At 37.6% G+C, this 24,111-nt stretch overlaps 1 protein-coding gene across 1 annotated transcript; it reads left to right on the top strand.

Moving 5' to 3' along the window:
* The first annotated feature begins 3,732 nt into the window (after positions 1-3,732).
* On the top strand, positions 3,733-11,231 carry LOC308515830 (uncharacterized protein C3orf38 homolog). Its single transcript, XM_081086462.1, has 3 exons — positions 3,733-3,987; positions 6,577-6,818; positions 8,357-11,231. Exons 1-3 carry the CDS (start codon positions 3,861-3,863, stop codon positions 8,996-8,998), a joined length of 1,011 nt encoding a protein of 336 aa, XP_080942588.1. The 5' UTR covers positions 3,733-3,860; the 3' UTR covers positions 8,999-11,231.
* The last annotated feature ends 12,880 nt before the right edge of the window (positions 11,232-24,111 follow it).

Here is a 24,111-nt window from a genome sequence, read left to right as displayed (position 1 = left end):
GAACTGCAATAAATCAACAATAGTGTCTCATTTCAAGAAGTTTTTTGTACTGTACATAGATTTGTTCAATAAAACATTGTTCTTATTGGTAATGAAGTGTTCATTTTTTTAAGCTGCTTTATTTTTTTAAAATATATTTTTATTGATTTCAGAGGGAAACGGAGAGAGAGAAAGAAACATCAATGATGAGATCATTGATCAGCTGCCTCCTGCATGCCCTCTACTAGGGATCAAGCCTGAAATCAGGGCATGTGTACTGACCAGGAATCGAACCACAGAGTCACACCGGCTGGGCGGAAGTGTTCATTTTTGTGTAACACAACCCTTCAAAGGAAATAGGCTTCATATATATATTAAATAAGAAATTTCTATTATGTCTTATAAGAGAATGAGGTATTTCAGTTCATATCATGTTTAGATTATTAAGTGATTTTAAAATATATAGAAAAAAATAAATATCTATAAGTTTAAGTAGACCTTTTTAGAAATTATTTTAACTAATGTCCACATGCAGGAATTACACATTGATAGAATGCTGGTTACTGAAGTCATTTCAAGTAAATGGCTTCAGTGTGAGGTAGGTGGAAGACAACTATCAGAAGCGAGACTGGATGGATTTGTTTACGTTGGTAATTCTTCAAAGATGAAGAGCTTTTGCTGGAACTTTTTAAAACAAAAACTGAAGTCATTTGGAAATAAGATGTAAATGATGAAAATTAACCACCTACAAAAACATTTCAATGGGAAAATGTCTAAGCCAATTAATCTGTGTCTAAAAGTGAGGGCTCCTACATTTTTGGTTCACTAACAAAGGAAAACCCCCTCCACTTTGCTATATCTTGCAACTGGAAAAAAATGGGCCTGATGTAGGAAAAGGACCTCTTTAATGTGATGAGATAGTACTGCAAATGACAGAACATATACTGTGTTAAATACACTGTTTTGTACATGATACAAATGTTATGCTTTGAAAAACACTATGAGAAAGTTATTAAAGCATAGAGTTGAGATCTAGAATTCTCAGTCTATGATTTATGAATATATGGTCTTAGACTATTAAATGCTTTGAGGTATTTAGATAAAATTATTGGGGTTATCTATACTTTTTTCCTGAAACTTGAGGAATTTTGAGAAGCAATCAAATATTACTAAGTACCTTTCAAATAAATAGGTTGTTTTTTATAGCCTAAGATCCATGCTGATTTCAAGAACCAACTGATAACAGAGACAAGTTTTGGCTCTACATCAAGATTTGCAATGGAGGCAATCCAATAGAACATGGAATAAAAATTAAAAGTGCAAGAGAAGTTCATGCCTTAGGGGTCCAATACACTGGAGAAGAAATGGCTTCTTGTTTTACTAAATTACTGTGTACAAACTATATGTGTAACTCCTAATTGTTAAAACAACAATAGATAAGAACACTGCTTTTTAAAATCAAGATTCAGAAAGTTAAAGTCAGATAGCTAATAAATAGGTAGAACTGAGAAGTCAGATGTGTCCTAAAACCATAATCCAGTTTCCATTCTGCCATGCTGTTTTCCCTACAAATATAGATCATGAGTGGATCTAATACATTCAAATTGAGAGGGCCAGACTTGCCTGAGGATCAGTGATTTCAGAGACAAAGGATGAAGACGGCTAAAGACAGCTATTTGATATTTTATTCTCTTCTACCACAGTATGGTCACCAGTGGTCTCCAAAGCAGCAGAATCTCAGAACTTGTTAAAAATGCTAAATTTTGGTCAGGTGAGGGACCAATCTGTGTTTGAGAAATCCTCCAGGTGATTGATATACACTAAGATTTGAAAACTGCAGACCTAAAGCAACAATGTTCTTCATTATTTCCCTAGAGGAGGTAAACTATGTTGCCTTAAGTTGTCTTTTCAGAAGCTCAGTTTCCAGGAAATTTGAAGAAGTACTTAACTACTTTGGGGTGAATGGATATTTTAATAGTAAGACCTAATACCCCAAACCACTCTAATCAAGAAAACTTTTCTTTCCTCAAAACCATTCAGTAAGTGAAACTGCCAGAACATGATTTAATGGAAACAGCCCATAGAGGTGTGGGGATCGGGCTCAATTCCCGATAGGGGGTGTGTAGGAGGCAGCCAATCAATGCTATGCTTTGATATCGATGTTTCTCTCCCTCAAGATCAATTTTTTTAAAAATCTTAAAAAAAAACCAAAAAACAGCAAGGGAACCACTGCGACTAGACTGGAGTGAGAGTGAGAGAATAACTGGAAATGAAGGCAGGAAGGTAAAAATATAAAAGCCAAAGTCTATAATGGCAGGCAAGGCTCTATCTAATACAGTAGCCACTAGCCACATGTGGCTATGAAAATATATTTAAAATTAAAATAAAATGTAAAACTGAGTTCCTCAGTTGTATTAGTGCCTGACAAGCCTATGCTCAATAAATACATGTTTCGAATGATATGAATGAAAAAGTTGGGCATGCCATCCATGTGGTTCCACGCCAGTCTGATGGGCACTTACTTGTCATGCTTTACTTGCCAAACTCCCAAAAGGTCCTCGAAGGAAGGTCTGTATCATTTTTCTGTATCTTCAATACCTAGCATACTAGGCACTCAGTAACGCTTAAGGAGAAGTGAATTGGTATCTGTTTAGTAAAACACCCAAACAGCATCCACCGCCAAATTAGATTAAGGATGCTGTGAACGCCTGTTCTGAAGACTACATTCAAAGTACATTTTATGACTGATATTTCGCTGTGTTTTTAAAAAAAAATATTAAATTTGCTCACGGGATCTGCATATGTGTCTACATTTCAGCTACTAAATGGCAATACACTAATTAAATATAGACGAATCTAAAACACGGCTTAAAAACGGAAGAGACAGAGGCACATGTTTTAAATCTGATCCCTAACCGGACTTCCCGCGGAGCATGACTTTCCGTCCCGTGAACGCGCGCTGCTGTCGCCGTACGAGTATCCGTGACGCTAACAGTTGCTGAGCTCTTTCTGTCTAAGGGCAGGCACTCTTCTTCACCCCCGCCCCCGTGCCAGCAAGCCCACACTGGCATCTCTCCTAGCTCCGTTTCGAGACAGGCTGAGGGACAAGTGTCTGAAGAGCTCGCCCACGGTCGCCGTGGCCTCCGGCGTCCGGCACTGAACCTGCTGCCACCGCCCCTCTCGGACCTGGTCGGCGGGGACCGGAGCGGGAGCGAAGCCGACCCCGCCGGAGGGGAGTCAGCTGGCAGGCGTGGCATAGGAGAGGTGATTTTAAAAAACACACCCGAAAAGCTTTCCATAGTATGATGTTAAAACCAAATTACTTTAACACAGTACCACGCAACTCAAGAATATCAAACTGCGGGCACGCCCAACTTGGAAGTAGCCGAGGCGGACTTTCAACCGCTCCCGGGGGCCGGCCGGCGGGCGGGGAGGAGGCGCCTCCAGTGGCCGGGCCCAGGGCATCACGGGAGTTCGCCGTACTTCCAGGCGGCGCTCGCTTTCACGCACCTGCACCTACGCAGCCCTCCCGGGCGCTCTTTTGGAGAAGGGACTCCTAAGGCTTTCAGGGCCTCACTTCCCGCAACCAGCTGCCTTATGGAAGGTCGATGTTCTCAGTGTAAATGCGCTGCTTTCCTAAAGTGAGATTCAAGGGACTCGCTCCGTCCTGGCCAGCCCGGAACGACAAGTTGGAACCCCGCGTTTCCTGATCGACCTCATTGGTGGGATCACTTCCGCCCAAGGGTTTGGAATACCCGAGGCGCTTTGGCGGCGAACACCCGGAAAGGCACTTCCGATGCCTGTTGCCAAGGCGCCGGCCCCGTGGGCCTAAAGGAGCGACATTATTGGCGTCGTCCTCTCCCCCCTTCCAGGGGGTCGAGATGTCGGGGCTCAGCTGCCCAGAGAGAGAGGGCTGTCGTAACCTGCTCGGCCTGCTGGATACCGACGAGATCATGGCCCTGTGCGACACCGTCACCAGCCGCCTGGTGCAGCCTGAAAACCGCCAAGGTGAGGAGAGACCCCCACCCCCAAGGGCGGTCGCCCTCCCCGGCCTCCCGGGCCCGCGGGTCGCGGCGGCGTGGGCGTGGGCGTGGGCGTGGAGGGGGAGCGCGGCCTCGCCCCCGCCCCCGCCCGTCGGGACCGCGCCGGACGGAGCCCGCGGGAGTCTGGGCCCCCGCAGCCGCTCGGCGCCTGGGACCCGCCCGCAGCCTCGGACGGCCCCGCTGCGCCGTTCCCCCCCGGGAGGCTGTGACCCTGAAAACGGCGCTGGCTTTACCCCTTGAACAATGTAGGCAAATGCTTGTTTAGAGAACGTGAATAGTCATTAAAAAAAAAAAGGAACCATTTTGAGGAACCATTTTGTTTCGATCAGCTGAGCGTCAGCTGTTAGCCGCTCAGGCACTTTCGAGCTTGTAAGGGAATATCAGACATTTTGTTCCATCTCCTGATAAAACAGATTATTACCGTAATAAAAGCGGGTGTTTGCATTCATCTATGTTCTTGGATCCAGGTTTTTTTCTGAGATTTTATGTAGAAACACATTGCTTCAAGGGTTATTAAACATAAGCCTGACTGTAACGAGTCCGGATAAAAATGCAATGAGTAGCTTAATAGTTTGTTTCATTTTATATACCACCTGGCCAGCTTTATTCTAAACTTGCTGGATTTTACTTTAAAATGTCAAAATTCCAGCCCCCTATAGTAGTAAGTGACTTATTTTATAAAAGACGCGGCTTTTTAACACTGTACTTTTCTACTTAAGTCAGATTTACATTTTGATCATTTAAGAAAATCTCTCATTTGAAACTTCGAACCATGAACATTGAAAGCAGAAATTCCTAAGAGAATGGTTTTAGACCTAATGTAGTTCTTCAGCTTCTATGTCTTTTACATAATCACCTCTAAAGTCATAGTGAGTGAATTTAAAATTGTAATACATCGAAATGCTGGATTTACTTGGTTCCCAGTACAAGAATGTGAAATGATTTGAAGAAATGTTTCTCAAAGAGGAAAATGTAATCACTAAACATAAGAAAAGGCAACCTCTTAGAAAGCAGTGAAATGAAAACCAAAACACACGATCTCTTTTTCCCTCCCCATATACCAAATTGGCAAACAAACTAAATGTGCAAACTTCAAACGTTGGCGATGCTGTGGAGCAGCTTCTAGGACCGCCGCCGTGGAAGGAAGCGGGTTTGCCGGTGTCCCCGCAGTGGAAGAGGAGCTCCCGCAGCGGCACCGGTTCCGGACCCGAGCTGCTCCAAGCCGAGCGAGCCTGTGGGTCCCGGGCCGTGTTCCAGCGCAGATTCCGGCTCAGGGGCTTGCGGAGGGCCCTGAAGGTCCACGTTTTAGCAAACCCCTAAGTGACGCTCATCTTGCCCCTCTGCACTAGGGGACATGCGTGGAAGAAAGTAATAGTGTTGGTAATTGGACACACACGATGAAACCCTATCAACAGAAAGATAATTACTTTGTGACTTAGTCCGATAATTAACTATGGTACAACTGGCATTCATAAAGCTACGTATATTCTAATAGATTAATCTCAGAAACAACATGAAGGGAAAAGCTGATTACAGAAGACATCTATTGGTGGGTTGAATTTACAGAGCGTTCAAACAATAGCAAGTTATATTGTTCAGGGATATGTCACTAAAAAAAAAAAAAATCAAGGAAATCATAAACAACATTAAGGTAATAGCTACCTGTGAGATAGATGGGTAGAGAGAGGGAATGGCATTCAGGAGGGAGGGGTAAAATTATGACCTCAAAGATATTAGTAATTTCCTGTATCTCAAGCTGCATGTTATGTACATGGGAGTTCATTTTATTGGTATTCTGTATACCTCACACATGTTAAAAATAATCTTTTGTCTGTTATTTAATATAATTTTTTAAATTAAAAAAGTACAAGTATGGGTTCTGCCAATTTTTGGGAGCATAATTATTGATAGCTTATGTATCCTCAAGTTTCATTATCTGTAGAGTGAGAAGATTGAACTAAAAGTTTTTGTACATCTAAAATACTGTGATTTTGCCCATTTTTAGGAATTATAACTGAATTTAGGTCCATTGCCACCTAAGAAAATTTTTTTTCTGGCTTAAATTTTTTCTTATAATACTAGGTTTATTTTTTTTATTTTTTTATCCTCACTTGAGGGTATTTTTCCATTGATTTTTTTTTTTTTTTTAGAGAGAGTGGAAGAGGGAAGGAAAGACATAGAGAGGAGCCTGCAATGGAGGTATGTGCCTTTGACCAGGTACCCTTGACCTGGGATCCTTCCATTTGCAGGCTGACACTCTATCCACTGAGACAAACTGGCTAAGGCTTTTTTAAAAGAGATGCTAGAATTTCATTATATTAATGAGAAGTGAAAGGAAGAGGGAATTTTAGGTAGGAAAGTTAAAAGCATAAAGAAATTTTTTTTAAAGTCCCAAACCTGACAACCTACTTCCTGGTTTTTAAAAATGATAACCATCTCATGCAGAAGCAAAAATGTCAGGACAAGAGTATAGATAGTTTATAGTTTGTGCTGATCCTGGACAAATTTACAAGCGACTCATGATTTTCTATTAATCTTTACAATTTCCTTCTAGATGCCATTCGTGCAATCTTAGTGTACAGTCAAAGTGTAGAAGAACTTCTGAGGCGTAAAAAAGTCCACCGAGATGTCATATTTAAGTACTTGGCATCACAGGGGGTTGTTATACCTCCAGCTACTGAAAAACACAATCTTATCCAGCATGCAAAGGATCACTGGAAAAAGCAATTACATCTGAAATTGAAGGAAACACCGGAGCCAGTTAACACCTCTCAGGACATTAGAGACTTTAAACAGGTAAAATTGATCGTATAGTTATAACCTGAACCATAATTCTGTTTCAAACTCTCTAGATAACCCTAGATCTGGCGTAACATGTTAATAATATTTTGATTTTTGAAATAATTTTAGCTTTTCTTCATTTCTACTTTAAAAGAATGCTATTGTCAGCTCTTTCTCATTTTGAAAATGGTCTCTGGTATTAAATTTCAGAAATTCCATGAAAGAAACTTAAATACTTTTTACATTTGGTTTTTAATTTAGAAAAAATTTTGTTGTAATTTCCACTTGCTGACATTGGCTGTTCCTATTCCTTTATATCTTTACTGTACATTTTAGATATTGTGTGAATATTTAAAAGTTGATTGAATGAACCTCTAGCTCACTTGCAGATTTTTAAACTGCACACCACAAACTGAATTAATGAGGTTTTACAGTGAGACCTATTTCACATTAGGAAAGGATCTTCATGATCATGGTATCTCCCCTGCCAGGTAAGTATAGGAAAGGATCTTATAAGGTCTTTCTTAATGTACTGAAAAGAACCTTGACTGTTAAATCATAACTGATGTGATTTCAAATTAGGGTCTGCCATATAATAGGTGTGAACTTGTGCAAATTACTTGACCTTTTTGAGCCCTGTTTTCTTTATCTACAAAATGGGCATAAGGATAATATCTACGTCATAAGGCTTGTGAAGATAAAAGTAAATAGCACATACCACAGTGCCCAATATATTCAGTAGCATTGCTCAGCAAATACAAGATTTCATAACATGTAAATGAGATAGTTTTTTTAATAACCTGTGAAACCACTGGCACAATCAAGAGAAAATGCTTATATAAATCATTATTATTGATTATTCATGATGATTTTTTAAGAGGCTTTTGCGAAAGTCTACGGCCAGCGTGGCTTTCGCGCGTTCAAAGGCTTGGAGGAAGAGCTGATGCACAAATGATACACAAGATGAAATATTATTTTTAATACTGGGGGAAACTAGAGGAAAACTCAACCATAGCAGTCAAGTTCTCTCTCACTGCTCCATTCCCAGCTGCTTTTATTTGCTAGAATACACAATTGCCTTTAGGAATGCAAACAGACATATCAATGGTAATGTTTAGTAAACAGTAAGATTGTCAGGTTTTGGGGGAGTTTGCTTTAGGTCATTGAGTCAGCAGCAGGTAATAAAATGTAGATATTCACCCTGTGACTATCAAAAGGAGTCCTGGTCAGCCTTCTGCCAGACTCCTCACATTTATATCAGTTACTGTTGATCTTGGTTTCCAGCAGGCTTTGTTAAACCTTAATTTTTTAGCTGGGTTTTTGGATGTTTCAGCTGGGAAATTCTAAAATGGTTTTCCCCTTTTTGCAGAAAGAATTTACTATGCATGATAGGTTCAGTGAGTTTACATGTAGGTCATTTCCCTTGTGCTATAATTAGTACTATATTAAAACCTAGCTCTGAAACAGGCTAGATAGAATAGATACAACCTTGATATTAACCTTGGTTATAGATATTAACCTTGCTTTTATTTTGTATTTATCTTAATCCACAGGAGAAAGAAGATAAAACTGAAAAAGTTGATTTCCGTCGATTAGGAGAAGCATTCTGTCGCTGGTTCTTTGAACTTCTTAATTCTCAGAATCCTTTTTTTGGACCACCTCAAGATGTATGGGGGCCACAGCACTTCTGGCATGATGTCAAGCTTAGGTTTTACTACAACACATCTGAACAAAATGTGACATACTACCATGGAGCAGAAATAGTGAGCCTTCGTCTGCTGTCACTTGTGAAAGAAGAACATCTTTTTCTCAGTCCCAACCTTGATTCCCATGGTTTGAAATGTGCTTCTTCTCCGCATGGTTTGGTTATGGTTGGAGTTGCCGGGACTGTCCACCGAGGGAACTCTTGTTTGGGCATTTTTGAACAAATTTTTGGACTCATCCGCTGCCCTTTTGGGGAGAATACTTGGAAAATCAAATTTGTCAACCTGAGGATTATTGGACAGTCTTCCCTTGCTCCTGGAGCATTAATGAAACCAGCTATTACATTTGAACCGAGTGATCTAGAGGCCTTTTATAATGTAATTGTTGTATGTGGTTCCAATGAAGTACAAAGTAATGTAAGGCAGACGGATAGTCGAACTGGAGACCAAGGTTTGTGCAGTGGAAATGAGGCATTGTTGAACAAAAGATAACTGAGTTTAAGTAATCCTCTAAAGCACTGAGCACTGTATGTACGGAGACTATTCCAGATACTACATTGAGATATTTTAGTTGCAATATCTTTTTTGACTACAGACTAACATATGTGAATACTTGCCTCTTTCTACCTGAGCTGCTGCAAATGTTCTAAGGGCTTAATGCAGTTCAAATAAATCCCACTTTAGATGTTATAAATGTTGTGCCCTAGAAACCAGGTAATATTTTCATTTTACTGAGTATAAATGTTCTGCTAATGTGTATACACATTTCATGTGGAAAAGGAGTGATGGTGTTCAAGGCTTCCCATAATTTTACAGTATTTAAAAAATATGCCCTTTAAAAAAATGCATATTTTAGAGATGTCTAATGTAAAATCAAACTTCTTATTCTAGAAAACATCAGTGACATTCATATGCAAAAAGTTTAATAATATAGCAGGCATAGAAAAATTTACTTTGCCTTTTTAAAATCTGAGGAACCTATTTCAAAGTTATCTACTATAGTCCACCTTAGATATCTTAGAACCTGCAACATTTTCTGAACTATTTTGGGCAATGTTAAGTGCTGTTCTCAAATCAGACTTTATTATCTAAGCTCTAACAGTTTTATGGGGCATTTATTGTAACACCATATAAAGGAAACATACTGTAGAAATTTTTGAAAGGTGTGCCCAGTTTCTAACTTCTAATTGAATTACTGTTTTTCCTCTTGCTTGATCTTGGTTGAGGCGACCAAAACATAAAAATAAAATTATAATGTAAGCATATACTCCCTCATCATAAAATTATTAGGATTTTTTTCACCTGTAACTTGTTTTACTAGGATTGAGTTATGCAGGTTAAGTTGCCAAATTAATTACATAGTTGCTTTAAAATTTAAATTTCTCATCACCCAGCGGCTACTTGCTGATACTGGATTTAGTTCGTAATTTTAATTTTCAAATGAAAAAAAATTCAACTGGGAAATGCTGTGATGTTGTGTTGTACATGTTAACTTTTTACCTTTAACTCTGCTAATGATCATCTAGGTGACTGAAAATAATTTTGGAAGCAGGAGGAAAGAACTCTTTTTTGTTTTTTTAATGCCATCCCTCTTATGAGGAGTACAGATTGATATGTCCTAAAATAAAAACTTAAAAAAGGAGGGAAAACTCTTTTGTCTGTTATTAGAACAGTGTATTATTTAGATTTAAAGCCAATTTTATTTTTCTCTAAGTTGGAAGTACTATAACATGTAATCGATAAATATCCTAAGTAAAGGATAAACTAAAAACTATTCCCATCATTTTCTTTGTGCTGTTGATGTCAAGTACTGCAAAAAATATAACTATAGATGCTTAAGATAGACAGAAACTGCCTCTAATACTGAATTTTTGAATTTGTGTAATGCTCCGGAAAAACTGCAGTCTCTGCATGTTTGTTTTAATCACCCTTAAAAATTCAAAATCTTCCTGATAGACTAAATCTCTTGAAGATTGGAGTTATGTTTCCTGTGAATCCGCAGCTGGGCACATCCATAGGACCTAATGTTGAACGGAATGGGTGAAAGGGTGACCAAAAGAAGCTTCTGTGTCTAGACTTTTATCTGTGGTGATTCTTATCAGTGGTAGCTTTTCGATCATATGGTCTGTTTGAGTTGTATATGTGGGTACATGGAAACTCTTAGGCCCCAAACTAACTCAGTTTTGGGAATCTTTTAACTTTCATTTAAATTTTGATGAATTTCAGAAGCCCCAGATCAGAGTGGGATATACTAAGAGGGCTCTAAAACTACCTAGACACTGTTATAGGGGACATGGATACTTCCCAGTTTGGAGGAGGAAGACTGGGAGAAACTGAAATTTGTTCAGTGAGCTTAAAACTTGGTCAGGCCTCTAAGAAGGTTCAGAAGCACTGTGCAGATTAAATGCTCCTTTTATACCACCCATTGACCTGTTTATGTTAGCGAATGACACAGACCCCCACCCCAGCCGGTGTCTCTTGCTTTATTACATTTCACTGTTATTTGGAAAGTCTGTGGAGGCAAGTGGTAAAGAATAAAACATTCTGCACATAATTTATAGTAACTGAGTGGTCAAACCCTGGGGCCTTTTGGGTTTTATTTACTGTAGGCTGATTTGCTGATACTTAATAATGGTATACATCAACTATTCTTTTTTTGTGAAAATAAAAAAAATCTTAAAGTACTAATTATATCAGGATATTTTATTAGTATATAGAATGCCCCTCCCCCAAAAAACCTATTTCATGTGTCTCATTAACAATAGCAAATAGAAAAAAAAGCCACTGCAAATAGCAAACTCAAGTCAGGAAAATGTTCCGGAGTTTTCAGAAAAGTAACATTTTTATGCTGAAGAAAGGCTAGTTACTTAGTCCCAGTAAGAAATTGTGATAACACCAGAAGAGGATTTAAAGAATAGTGGTTTAATTTTTAAAATAGCTGATCAGAAACGTGTTTTAACAAAATGGCTCTTGTGGCTAAGTAGATCATAAAAATGAATGAAAACCATACTTCAACATTTTTCTTAATATCTATTTTCACAAATGTAAATGCCCTTTTCTTCACTGGTTTTTAATTTGGGTTATGGGTGGTAGTCATTGACGTTTTGAAAAATGAAAGCTATGTTCCCTCTCCCCAGAAAAAGTATGTTTGCATGTAATATTACAATTGTTGCATATTTCAGAGCTCTTGGATTTCCTTAAAGCACATCTGTGAATCCTGCCATAATAGCTTTATTCCCCCCCTAGACTACTATTCTACTATATTAATCATTAAAATTATTTTTAGAAAATCTGTGCCCTTGCAAGTCCCAAAACTAGAGTACTAAATTTTATAAATGATCTCTAGGCAGTCTGTTAGTTTATGATCATTGTTAAACTTTTGTTTTTCAAAAGATGTCAGATTTAAGACAAAACCTGAAATACTGTCAAGTAAAACATAAAAATCAGAATTCATTGAATATAAATTTAATGTACAATGAACATGCTTTGGAGAAAGTGATAAAAATGAAAAGGAAAAATATTTTTTAAAATCTATTTTCTCAAGACCTTTATAAAAACCATCCTAAGATGTTTATTTAACAGTGATTGTATATTGCTAATTCTGATGAAAGATTTAAAAAAATAGGAACATTTCCTCTGATGGGCCTATATATGTGATCTATTTTTCACCACTTACTCTCCCCTAACCCTATTTATAAGCTTTGTATATAGTCATTTTGCAGATAGCACAGCTGCAGTACTGGAAACAGGATTTTCTGGATCTGGGTTCTCTTTACATTTATTTGGCATGTACTTATTGAGCATCTACAATTTGTAAGTAACTGAATCAAGTGTGAGATAAAGTAATCCATTAGGTTATTTACCTAAATTTATGTTTCATTCAAATCACAATCCCTGTGTTGAGATTTCTTAAGGTGACAACTATTGTAAGCCCTTTGCAAAAGGATTCGGTGTTAACCTTTTTTTGTGGTCAGAACAACAGGAAACATTTAATTGAAAATTTGAATAGTTATATGGTTCTAGCTAAGTCATACAGGTTTTACCAATACAGAGTATAGGATATTTTGACAGACCACTTTTATTTTAGAATTGTGTCAGTGTACTGAATCCTGTTAGGTTTATTTTTTCTAGTTTGAACCTTTCCACTAGTCTTTCAGTAAAAAGTGTTAAAATTGAATGTAATATTTGCTGTGAGTTATAATGTACCTCAAAAAATTAATCCAGAAACTCCAGAATTACTTAAAGAATTTTGTACCTCCTAACTTCGGTTCCGAGTATTGCCAAATTTAATATCCCTTTTTAGTGAGTCATTTAGTGAGGATTCTTTGGTTAGTAGTTTTCATTTTCAGTTTTTTAGATCACCTCAGTCTCATGTGAAACTACATTTGAATTAATTGAATTAAGGATTAAAGGAATGCCCTACTGCACACTGCCAACTGTGATAATATGATGTTTTTTAAACAAAAAATTAATATCTACTTAGGAAAGCCATTTTTCTGGAACGATTTAGTTGCACAAGTTTGCAGTAATCTTTTTCATCTCCCATCTTTCACTATACTAATGGATAGTATCAACACTTAATTGTCTCAAACTGTTACATGTAAGTTACTTTTGCCTCCTACATAGATGGTATATTCTTACTTATTTCACAATCTTCTTATTTATTTCACAATCTTTTCCCCTGTGTCTGGTGATTCTTATTTATTTCACAATCTTTTTCCCTGTGCTTTATAGGATATATAGGCTAAATTGTGGATGCTTAATATACTGGCTACTTTTCTGGGCACATTGTGTTTATTAACTCATTTTATCTGTGGACAGCTAAATGAGGTAGATACTATTATACTTCTTTTACCAAAAAACAGGGTTGAGTAATTTCTTAGCTTTTAGAGCTAATGGTAGAGCCTGGACTTAAACTCAGGTATTACAGCCTGAGAGCCCTGTGGTAACACTACACTGTATTGCCTCTTATATGTAGTAAGGTTTTGATGAGTCCTTTTTTGCCTGCTTATCATTTGCTGGCACTTAATTGCCTTTACTTTATATTGTTTACAGAATAGTAGTGTCAATGCAAATTTTATCATCTTTTAATTACACATTTTAAGTTGCTCCTTTAGTTATTTAAAACCACTGTGACAATATTACCTATGGAAGAGAATAAAAGTAATTGGGTAATCTAAAAATATACGTAACAATATATATCAAATTTCTTGAACTCATTGTCATACCACAATCTCCAGTCCTCTTCCCTACCTATTAATGATACCATTGTGCTTTCAGCCTGAGAATTAGTCTGTTTCACTAGTTCAATTTCTTGCCATGTCTGGATATAAGATATCCACAGTATTGTTTTCTGTTTCAGCTGCTGCTATAATTAGGTTCTCTTTACATAAACCTAGACTTATTTTAATTTATTTTTTGCTTTAATATTTCTTACATGTTTGTGACACTAAAATTCCCTTAAGTACAGCTTTTGTCATGTCTTTCATGCTTAGAACTTTCAGTAGTGGTTCATTACCTTCAAAATAAAGACCAGATTTTATAATCTGGTTTTCACCACTATCTAGGTTTGATTTCATTCATTTTCACACATTGTTTGATCCAACATCTACTAATGTGTGTAGTCATTATACTTACTTATCCTGTTTATTGGAAAGTAAACAAAATTGTAAAGTCTTATTTTGTTGTTGCAGTCTGATACTATATTATAGAAAGAAGAATTATGATTGAAATGGAGTTTAACAATTGGAAATGCCAATAAGTAGCATTTTTTCTATTTAGGAATTCTATGCACATCATTTGTCTAGAATACTCTTTCTCCAGCTTTTTGCATGGCTACTTTATTTTCATTTTGGGGGTTTGACTTAAATGTTTCCTCTTCTCAGACCAAGTGGACCTTCTTGTTAATATTTATCAGAGCACCTTGTTTGTTTGTCTTACCACTTTAATACTGTTAATTTACTGATTTATTAATCACTAGATTTTAAACTGAGAGCAAGGACTGGAACTGTTTCACTTTCATTGCTTCCACATCTTTGCACACAGACTAAGTGTTCAATATTTATTAAAGATATAAATAAGGGAACAACGCTACTGTTTATTCAGGGCCTTATATATTCCTAGTGTTTTGCCTAGCTGCTAAAGACAATGTCTAGCATGTATATTACATGCTCAGTAAATATTTGTTAATGAATAAAGCCAGAGTTATCTTCCTGAATACTGACATATAAGCTCTAATATAATCAATGCTCTTTAGTAGATAGAATTATTAAAGTTTTATGCTTTTGTAAAAAATGAAGAAACTGAGCCCACACCCAAAATTAAGTAAGGTGCTGAAGTTTACATAATTTTGTTTTGGAGATTTTTCCCTGGGCTTTTTGGTTGGTTTGTTTCATTTTTCAACTACAAAGCCTGTGTTTTTTCTCACTCTTTGTTTCCAGTCTGAATACTGCAACTACCTTATTTTGAAAGGATTTAAACTCTAATCCTCAGTTTCTTCACACATAGTGAACCAATTAGGTAAGATTATTTTTAAAGTCTGATTTTGAAGTTGCATGGTTTTGTGATTGTCTTCTAAGCAACTCAAGGATATTACTTTTAAAGGAATTTGTAGTTCATTGTTGAGGAAATGTTTTGCTTCCTCATAAATCATGCTCTTTGAAAAACACTTCATTTTTTGTTTTTTTTTCTAATAAGTTACATTTTAAATGTATGTGTGTGTTGTGTATACTTCTATTTATAAGAAGGGAAAAATCAAAAGGATAAAAATATTACACATCAAACCTAGAATAGAAAGGGTTAAAAATTATGAAACTGTTAAAATATTTTCCTGTTTTCCAATCACTAGAAATCCTGAAGTTGGTTTGAAACTACTGTTTTGTAAAACCTTTTTGCTTGGTTGCATATCTTCAAAATGTATGTCCATGTTTTAATGAAGAAAAGTGCAAAGTGGTTGACAGGCCAAATTATAAACTGACAGTAATCTAGTAAAAATAAAGATGTTACTAAAATAATCAAATATAGATGATTTCTTCAAAGAGAATAGGAGTTGGCAGATATGTAAGAGTGACATTGGAGACAGGTGATGGGTTTGGACAAGATATTTTGTGGGAAGATGGCACCGGCTGGGAACTTTAACAGAAAACATTTAGTCAATAGAGGAGGTTTTGCTGTACTGACTGCACTTACTGGAATAATACAGTTTTATGATAGAATTAGCTTAGAGTATAGAAACAAGATAGCAATAGAACTGGTAAGCATGTCAGGGGCTTTAATGCTAGAACTAGTAGAACAATCACAAAATCATTAGGACAAATTTGATGGACTCCTAGGACTTGAGAGAAACTGCAGAATGAGTTATAATCTTTTTTTTAAAATATTTTTTATTGATTTTTTACAGAGAGGAAGGGAGAGGGATAGTTAGAAACATTGATGAGAGAGAAGGGTATGAGAGAGAAGGGTATGTGCCAGCACCCAAGGTACATGCCCTTGACCGGAATCGAACCTGGGACCTTTTAGTCCGCAGGCCGACGCTCTATCCACTGAGCCAAACCGGTTAGGGCAATATAATCTTAATTCTAAAAGCAACCTTAAGCAGCAGCAAGAGTTTAGGACTAAAAAAAAGTTGGTTTTAAATAATGTATCAGCATTTTCTCTTGAATGTTCTTTCTATTTGATGAACATTTATTGAGCACTTATTCTGTAACCGGTATTTTAACAGACATTTGGTACATTATCTTCTAGTTTCTAAAGCATTTCTCACTTTAACTTCTATAAAGTAATGTTTACTGTTTAATAAAGAGTTTATTTTACTAGAAAGTGCTTCTCTGATCTCTCATTGATGCCCTTGTTGCCATTTTAACTACTGTCATCTTTTGGTGTTTAAATTGTAGGTAAAATTCTAACCTTTGGATTAGAGCAATGCTGCCAAAAGAATGGTGATTCTTGATAAATAGTTTGGCCGTTTCAGAGGGAAAAAGTTCACTGAAACTCTTCTTCACATAAAACATACATTTTTCCAATTCTTTGCACATGATTCACATTTTGCAACTTTTAAATGTAAGATGACTTTTATAAAAACTCATTAACAGTAGTATGTTCTTAATGTATAATCATTAGGTGTACATGACAAGGACTAAGTTGTCATGGACTAAGTTTACCTGAGCCAACATGAAGTTAACATGATGTTCATCTTTGGTAATGGACTTTCCTATTAATTTTAATGTTGGTTAAATTTGCATTTTATGGTTGATACTCATTTCTTTTATCCCCAATCACAAAAATGACTCACTGAAAAATGATGAAAATAGTAACAAGTATGCCATTAATTAATTGCCATAATGCAAATAGTAGAAAGCACTTCAGTGTGAATGCAGAATTAGAAGGTGTTTGCACTGTGCAAGAGATTCTGAGTGTGATGTTTTCAAAACATCAGATGAACTATATAAGGAAGGACAGTGATGAATATCTGAAGTTTTTTTTGGCTTGCAATCTATTTACCACTGGTCAGTAGAGCATAGTCTTTCAAATACTTGCATATTTCTGTCAAGTTTTTCACATCTGGTAAATGAATTTAGTTAGATAATTTTATGTTTCCTTGAACAAATGTAAAATAATACATCTCAATTTAAAATCTGTCATACCTTGTGGAGGAGAGTCCAAAATTACAAGTATACAGAGTTGCATTCGTTAAAATAAACCACATATGAAACACTGTTATCAGTTTCTGCCAGATGTTTGGCACACAACTCAGCACTTTATGGCAGGAAGCCACCTCACTTCACATCAGTCTCTTAGATCAATAACATGGACACTAAGATGTTTTAACATCTCCTGTCTTAAAGATTATGTCCATTTTTCTATTTGTGTTTTCTATGTTGGGTCATCCGACGTACCCTATAACAAACTAATAATAGACACTTGCTGAGAAGCTTATATTTGTTAACACTTTCAAAGTTAATAACAAATACAATCAGAACAATCAGAAAACAAATCTTTTAGAAAAATTCTATCAGAGTTGCTTTATTCAGGAACAACACCAAAGAGCAGTTTCTATCATATGCGTTCTAGAGGTGGGTTTTTTTCAAACTATAAGAAGTTTATTTAGAAAGTCACAGAAGTAGCAGTGAGCTGTAGAAGAATGGGCTCATGAAACAAGTTACAGAGGCAAAGAAGGGCCCTTGGGAGTTTAGGGGGGAGAGAGAGAGAGAGAGAGAGAGAGAGAGAGAGAGAGAGAGAGAGAGAGAGAGAGAGAGAGAGAAACACCTCGAGAGACTAAGGAGGGAGGAAAGGCATGGGCATGCTCTGGCAAAAGAGGCCAGGTCCCTGTCTCAAGGGATTTTATCTGAAGTCTCAGGAGGATCTTAATAGAACATTCATCAGCTTTCCAGGTGTGCCACCTTTTGGTCTCCACTGATTGGTTGGCTCGAGAGCAGGATGTCATTATCAGTAGAGCTGGTCCTCATGTCAGCCATGGCAACGCTCTGATTTGCTGCTTCTCTGGGCCTGGAGCTGAAACACAGCTGTGGCCTGTGTGTCGTCTCCAGGGGCTAATGCTAAAGGGAGTGGGCATGCAAGGGCTTGTAGTTTTGCCTGTTGTTTAGCACATAGGGCTCTCCACCCTGATGACCCCCTGCACATCGCCTATCTTTCCTGCTCTGTTCATGCCTGTCTTATTACCTACTACATTCCCCCGACTCAAGGATTTTGGCTTTCAGCTCTCCAAGGGAAACAGGCATGGGGTTTCTTCTGTAGGTATTTCCTGCTGAAGAGGGATAGAGTTTTCTTTCAGAACCAAGAGATCCTTGCTCTCTATTGGAGGGACAGTGAGGCCTGGGCACAGAAGGAGGTTGCAATGGTGTCCAGAATGGGCAAAGGATGGTATTCCTGGAGTATGAATAGGGCTGTGACCTGTTGGAGAAAAATTGTGTTATAAACCTTAATATTATTGAGGCAAAAGTTAGAATGACAAAGTGAACAGTCCTAGAGGATATTTTATGTTGCAGACAAAACTATTGATGTGCAGTGTCTGAATCACAATTTGGCATATGTGTTACATATATGAGTAAGAGAAGTCTTTGAATATAAAAAACAAGATTACATTAGGAAGTAAGTTGTAGTGAGGACTAGAAAGGGTGTGTCAAACTTTAACGATGGAATACCAGTTTGGGGGCAGCAATGAAGGTGATTGTTAGGTAAATAAGGCTTATACAAAAAGCCATCCCCTTCTTAAAAGAGAGCAGCTATTTTTCAACAAGAAACTATCAAGATACTGATTCAGTATTGAAGGGAATAGAAATACAATTTGATTTTATCCCTTGTGTCTACACCATTTTTTATAATGCTGTTATGAAAACCTGGGCAGGACGTTACAAAGCTGTTTTGTTTCCCCAGTACTGCCTGTTTAGAGGAAAGGTGTTCCCATGAAATTTTGAGATAAAAGCATAGATTAAAAATATTTCTTTGTGATGTTGCTAATGTCAGTAGGAGGCTTTTCTTTGATGTTAGGTGCTTTGCTCAAGTGGCATATCAAGCAGTCTTTATACTGTCTTGAAGAGACATCCCACCAGGTCCATAATGTGAATTGTAATGTCAAGGAGATAGATGATTTTAAGATTACATAACTCTTGTGTAAATGGCTCAGTTCCACAGAGCTGCATTCCCCAGTTCCTCCCCAATCTCATTTTCTTGGCTTACTGCAGAAACATAATGTATTTGGGAAGTTTATTTAAAACCAGGTCCAAACACTGCAACATAATATAAAAGAATACTTTCCTTAAATGAAAGCAAAGGACAGATTGGGAATCCATTTAATAGCATCTGCAGGTAGATTTTTCTTCTGGTGATTGGGGGTAAGATTATTGTGAAAGTGCATGCCTATTTTTAGAATACCAGTGACAAGCTTCCTCTTTCTATATGAAAATGTTAATATTGAACAGACCTGGGGGTGCGAGGGGGGGAATAACTGCTTATATATCATTCTTAGAGAGGTTTATCAAATTGAACACTAAAAGCCTATGCTGACCTGACTTTTTTTCTTAAAGTAGTAATCATCTTTTTACACAAGCAATTTCACTGAACACACCACCTGCGTTATTTAGCAAGCATTCAATGCCCTTATTTTCTGTCCTTTTATAATCCCAGTATTTTGGCAATTTGTCAGAGATCACTTAGCTCTGTCTTTTTACTCCCACCCAAATATCATTTGAAACAGTTTTCAGTACTGGATTGAAAAATACTTTTTAAAAAACGTTTCCTTTATTCACATTCTATGAATTACAATGATGAAGCACATGTCACTTACCAGTAGACAGCCTTTCTTTTAGAAGTTATGTAGAGCAAGGGCCTGTTTTGTACAATATATTGGAGTCTCATAAAATAAGTTTTATATTCTTTGTTATTTCCTAACCAGAATAGAGCTTCTGTTTATTATCATAATTAGTAAATACACAAATATGTCATATTTCTTTATTTATATCCAGATGGCTGGCTATGATCTTTCTTATATGGTAAGCCTGGCATTTTTGAAGCTCTTGAACTGGCACATTAATCAAAGTCTCATTGTTGGTCAAAAGTACCTTTAAAATACATCTGGCCCTAGCTGGTTTGGCTCAGTAGATAAAGCATTGGCCTGCAGACTGAAGGGTCCCAGGTTCAATTCCAGTCAAGGCACATGCCCGGACTGTGGGCTCCATCCCCAGTAGGGGGTGTGCAGGAGGCAGCTGATCAATAATTCTCTCTCATCATTAATGTTTCTATCTCTCTCTCCCTCTCCCTTCCTCTCTGAAATCAATAAAATATATATTTTAAAAACCCCCAAAACATCTTGCCCTGCCGGTATAGTTCAGTGGTTGAGCATCGACCCATGAACCAAGAGGTCAACAGTTTGATTTGGTTGGATTCCCAGTCAGGGTGCAAACGTAAGTTGTAGGCTCATTCCTGTAGGGGGCATCCAAGAGGCAGCCCTTGATGATTCTCATCGTTGTTTCTGTCTCTGAAGTCAATAAAAATATATTAAAACAAATACTTCTGGGCCTATTTTCTAGACTTTGTATGGTAATGAATTTACCTTTTACCCATAATAAAGGTTGCATGCCAATAAACAAGTTTTCAAGGTATGTAAAGTATAGTGAATAATATAAATTTTCACCACTCTCAAATAACTTAGCAATAGCTAATTTTTCCAGACTAAGTGAACTTGAATTGCAAACGCTTTTAGAGAATGCATAAAACTTTGTACATGAATAAACAAGTACATTTTTACAAGTTGTTCTATTTTAGAATGCCTACTTTAAAATATTAAATTTGAATTCATTAAAACATGTTTATTGGACTACACATTGCTAGAAACAAATTTGTGAAGGCCCAAATAGCATGACATACTACTGCAAAACCACCTTGCCTTTTTTTGCCTATCACATTTTTTTAAAATTTTAAATTTAGAAGGAATCAAGGATTCCTTCTTGTTGGAACCCAAATGCTGCTGATTATTTTGAAGGAAAGAAGCTTGTGATAGCATCTTAAAGTAGAATGTGGAATTTTAGTGACATCTGGTGGCCAAGACTTTTCTCTGAGTATTTTATATCTGTGTCATAGATTGGCTTTGTAATATAGTGGACTTCCAGCTGGAAAACGTATATTTCTAGTGGTACTTAAAGACTTACGAAAATTTAAGCTGGTATAAAGACTTAAGGCAATTTCCTTATCCCCAGTCTCATTTCCTCTCCCTAAACAAACTTGGGTATGCCTGTGGTCTAGCACTCTTAACATTTTTTTTTCAACCTTCCTTTTATAGTTACTATTTTTCCACTTTACAAAAGAGAGATCTTCTCACCCCTTCTGAATCTCACTGTAGTGCAATGCCTGGTGATGGCAAAACCTCTTGAGTGCTAAACACAGAGAATTTTAAGTTATTGGGGTTGGTGTAGTGAAAGGGAATCACTGTAGTACTATTCAACAAAAGTTTTTCAAGTCAGGTGGCTGCTAAACTTTCTTTAAAATGAGTCAGTTTCCACAAATTAAAGAAAAAGCAAATTATGTTTTCATTTGATAGATCACTCACTGAAAATAAATCTGATTTTTTTCCTTTTGATGTAAAATTTACATATACTATAATGTGCAAATCTTACCTATGTATATGTTTAAAATATTGGGTGTTATTATAATTTTAGTCCTCTGTACTTATTAATGTAAGCATGACTTCTCATGCTTACATATAAAAAAAAAATGAATAGAATTGATGATGAACTCTTACAACTAATAAACCCATCAAATTAAATTAAGATTTCCAGCAAAATGTGTGAACTAGTTTTGTTGTTTTGATAAATTATATAATACTAAATATTATAACTCAATCCAGAAGAAAATTTTAGCACATTGTAGTGAATATTTTTAAATTATGAAAATTTTCTTGCATAGAAGTGTTGTAATCAATAAGAATGAAATATATCACTTGGGATAAAATTCTTTGGGACAACTGATATACAAGTAGAAATTTAAGGATTGCAAGTAAAATTTATAACTATAAAAGGAGCTTATTTATAAATATGTAAATAGATAGAATTCAATGAAGTTTGATAATTTTTTTTTATTTTTTTACAGAGAGGAAGGGAGAGAGATAGAGAGTTAGAAACATCGATGAGAGAGAAACATCGATCCGCTGCCCCCTGCACATCTCCCACTGGGGATGTGCCCGCAACCCAGGTACATGCCCTTGACCGGAATCGAACCGGGGACCCTTCAGTCCGCAGGCTGATGCTCTATCCACTGAGCCAAACAGGTTTCGGCAAAGTTTGATAATTTTTAAAGAGTTACTTAACACTTTTATTTTAAAAGATGGAAATGACTCTTTCAATTACCTAGTAATGTCCTGAAATATTTCAGATGTCAACTCAAAATCTGTGAGGGGATAAAGTGTACAAATGTTCTTTCAGACGATAAGCAAGCAAACAAGTTTGAGGAGCAGGACTTTATATTATTTAACTTGACCTTCAGTTCATTAGCTCAGGTAGGTAATGTTTAGGAAGAAAACTACTTCCAGCTTTAGATATGTAGTAATATTTTCTGAAACTAAAATTAGGACAAAGTCAGTACTTTATAGAGCATTTCAAATCAAAACCATATTCCAAGATCTAGGAAACTGTTGTCATTATAGCATAAGCCAGAAATCAAAACAAAAGAAGCTGAGGTTTTATTTTTTTTTTCTGATCAGAAACAAAGTGTCCTGATTTGTCTTATTGTAAGATTTCATTGATTATAAGCTACATCATTAATTCAATTATTTTTGGTGCTAAAAATTATCATTATGCTCAATCCTATATAATAAAAGGCTAATATGCAAATAGACTGAACAGCAGAACAACCGAACAACTGAACAATCAGTTGCTATGACATGTGCTGACCACCAGGGGGCACACGCGGAAAATGGTGGGCATTGGCAGCAGGCGGCAGAGCGCAAAACATGGAGGGCATCAACCACAGTGGGATGGTGGAACAGGTGAGTGGAGGTGCCAGACCAAGGCAGGGCGCCGGTCGCTGTCATCGGGGTAAACCTCTGGTATTTACTGAAAATTCTTTGCTCCTGCAAGCCGCAGTCCTGCCTGGTGCTCGCACCTGCTGCTGGCACTGGCCCCACTTGCACCTGCTGCCAGCATCTGGTGCTGGCCCTGATCTCTCAGTGCTGTCAGTGGGTGTAAGTGGTGGCTGCTAGCCTTGATCCCCTCAGGGCTTCTCCACCTCCCCCTGCTCCTGAGGGGCAATCAGGGTCGGCAGCCGCCTCTTGCACCCGCTACCGGTGATGGCCCCGCTCACACCCACTTTAGGTGCTAGCCCTGCTTGCACCCACTGCCGGCACCCGGCACCAGTTTCAATTTCTTGGCGCCATCAGTGGGTGCGAGTGGCGGCTGCTGGCCCTGATCGCCCCTGAGGGCTTTTCCACTTCCCTCTGGATCCTGAGGGGCCATCAGGCAGCAGCCACTGCTCACACCTTCTGCTGGTACCTGCCCCAATTGCTCCATACTGTCAGCAAGTGCCAGTGAGGCTGGTGCCATCAGCACATGGGAGTGGCAGTGGCAGGAAAAGGGCTGCCAGCAGACGGGACTGGGGGCTCGGTGGGAGGGGCTGGGCGGGGGTGTGGAGGATGGGCCAAGACCCGCCCCTGTGCCCACCACAGCCTCATGGTTCACAGTTCTTTTCAAGGTGCACAAATTCATGCACTGGGTCCCAAGTAGATGTACAAAGAAAATAATCCAATGTCAGCAATGTTAAATGTGTGTGTGTTGGCGGGAGGTGGGGAATGAGGAAGTATCTTAAGACTGAAGAAATAAGCTACATATAGCAGGTTTTTAAATAACAGGTTTTTATTTTTTTTATGTGGCATTAGGTTTACACAGAGATATAGAATATGGTCAATATCTATGCTAATAATAGAGGAATATGCAAATTGTCCATGACTCCATCACAGTAACAACCGAACAGCAGGCTGCATGGGGCGACAAGGCCAGCAGGGGGTTAGTGAGAAACGACCAAATGACTGAACAGCAGGCTGTGTGGGGTGACCAGGTCGGCAGGGGGGGCAGTTGGGGGCAACCAGGCTGGTGAGGAGGGCA

The sequence above is a fragment of the Myotis nattereri genome, assembly GCF_964212035.1.
Source record: "Myotis nattereri genome assembly, chromosome: 3".
NCBI lineage: Eukaryota > Metazoa > Chordata > Mammalia > Chiroptera > Vespertilionidae > Myotis > Myotis nattereri.
The sequence above is the reverse complement of the archived record's forward strand: the minus strand, read 5'-3'. Positions and strand labels throughout refer to the sequence as shown.